General features: G+C 27.0%; 1 protein-coding gene across 1 annotated transcript in view; it reads right to left on the reverse strand.

Annotated features, from left to right (window-relative positions):
* Positions 1-1,894, reverse strand: part of LOC106469691 (calcium/calmodulin-dependent protein kinase type II alpha chain-like) — a 41,553-nt gene that overhangs the window by 27,552 nt on the left and 12,107 nt on the right. Inside the window, exon 6 of the mRNA XM_022398271.1 lies at positions 421-515. Within this exon, the coding sequence (XP_022253979.1) occupies positions 421-515 (95 nt within the window). The remainder of the gene's footprint in view (positions 1-420; positions 516-1,894) is intronic.

Raw genomic sequence — 1,894 nt, forward strand, 5'->3', positions numbered from 1 at the left:
TATATATATATATATGTATTTGTATGAAATTCTGAACCAGTTTTTCACATTCTCCTTACTGATGAAATATGTTTGTATTGAAAAAATAATAAAAATACATTTCTAAAGAGTATAATTAATACCTGAAACCATTGGTACTTGGTGATTCTCCATAATTCCAGAATTAAGGAAAACAAAGCCAATTGGATGTTTTACAAATATTTAACTTATTACGACCATGGTCTGCAAATAAAAGCATTAATCAACTACCTGATGATACTTTTACTGGTGAAATCATGGTTTAAAGAGTACTAAAGCCTGTATTAAAAAACTCTGAAATTTGAAAAAACATTGACATAATAATGTATATGTACTTTTTAGTAAAACCCTTCTTTATATATATTTATTACAGGATCATGCTAAATACTAGAATGTACTTACATCATAAGCTCCAGCCTTAATCTGTGCATATAACCTATGTTGATCTTCATCCCAGAAAGGAGGATAGCCTACTAGCAATATGTACAGTATTACCCCTAAAAGACATGAGGAGAACAAATATAGCTTCAGTTGTTACAAATTATAGTAAAGTTTTAAAATTACTAATAAAATATTGGAATTGCAACAACAATCTTAAAAGGCTTAAAAGAAAAACAACTACTGCTTTTTAATTTTCATACATTTCCTATGGACAGAAACTATTAAAGTATTTGAGAAATAAAGAAACAAAAATAAACAACTAAATTCATTTATTCCACAAGAAAAATTTGAATTTGGATTTATCTTGATTTTGTCCCAAACCCCAACAACCAAAGGTTAGCCAATTTTGATGCAGAATTTTAGGACATTTGTGAATAAATTTTTGTTTTACTTAGTATGTTCACTTTTGTTTGTGTTTCATTTGCTGTATTTATTTTAAGTTGTTCTCTGCAATACATTTCCAAAATCTGGGTTCTTGTGGATGCTACAGATTTATCCGTTGGATATCAGTAAACTTAGATAAAATACTAAATACTGGGAAAACAGGAAGATAATTAATCACCAGACTTTAGGAACAAAAACACAGTCCAGCCATTGTTTATGAATAATATCCCTGTAAATGTCAAAATTTTGACATAATCAACAATGTCAGTATTTTGAACTCAGAAAAAAAACAATGCTATGCAAAAAATCAAATGACCACTTTTGATAAAACAATTTTGACCAAGTATCAACCAATATTCTGGATCAACCCTCTATTGAAGAATGGAACTAGTCTAACACCAAAGACCAGCCTTGGGTAACTTCTTTATTCACTCTTTCTAGTTGAATTATTTTTGTTTTTTTTTAACATTTATCAACTTAAGCCTGTTTTTTTACAGCAAAAAATTTAAATAATGATTAATTAAATTTTTAAAAAAATTTATTATGACAAAATTTAAATTTTAGTTGTTAAAATTAATATTAGTTACTACATAAAACCATTAACGTTTCAATCATCAATAAGGATATGCTTCCCTTCAAGTGGCTGAAAAGCATCTTTGTTTATTTATTATTAGTTAGATGGGTTTTTTTCAGCTGTTCACTGTTAGCTGGCTGTTTTATTGTATGTTTATATTTTTTATTAATGTTTTGTTATAACCTGTTTGCCTGATAATGCTGAGTTAACTCAATGAAATGTACAAAATAAATTTATTTCCCTTAACCCTCAACTTTACCATTTTTAACTTTCAGTTTATTGTACGTGGTATCTTTTGTATTTGACATTAATTAATAAATATTGTCCCTTAACATACACATCCAGGCAACTACCTTAAGAGGTTGATTATTTACAAGAACAAGACATTGTACACAAATTCAAAACACCACTTATCTAATTAAAATAAAAACAAAAAATAATTAAGTAAATTACAATATTTATATATATATATATAAA

Source organism: Limulus polyphemus, unplaced genomic scaffold (genome assembly GCF_000517525.1).
Source record: "Limulus polyphemus unplaced genomic scaffold, Limulus_polyphemus-2.1.2 Scaffold3614, whole genome shotgun sequence".
Lineage (NCBI taxonomy): Eukaryota > Metazoa > Arthropoda > Merostomata > Xiphosura > Limulidae > Limulus > Limulus polyphemus.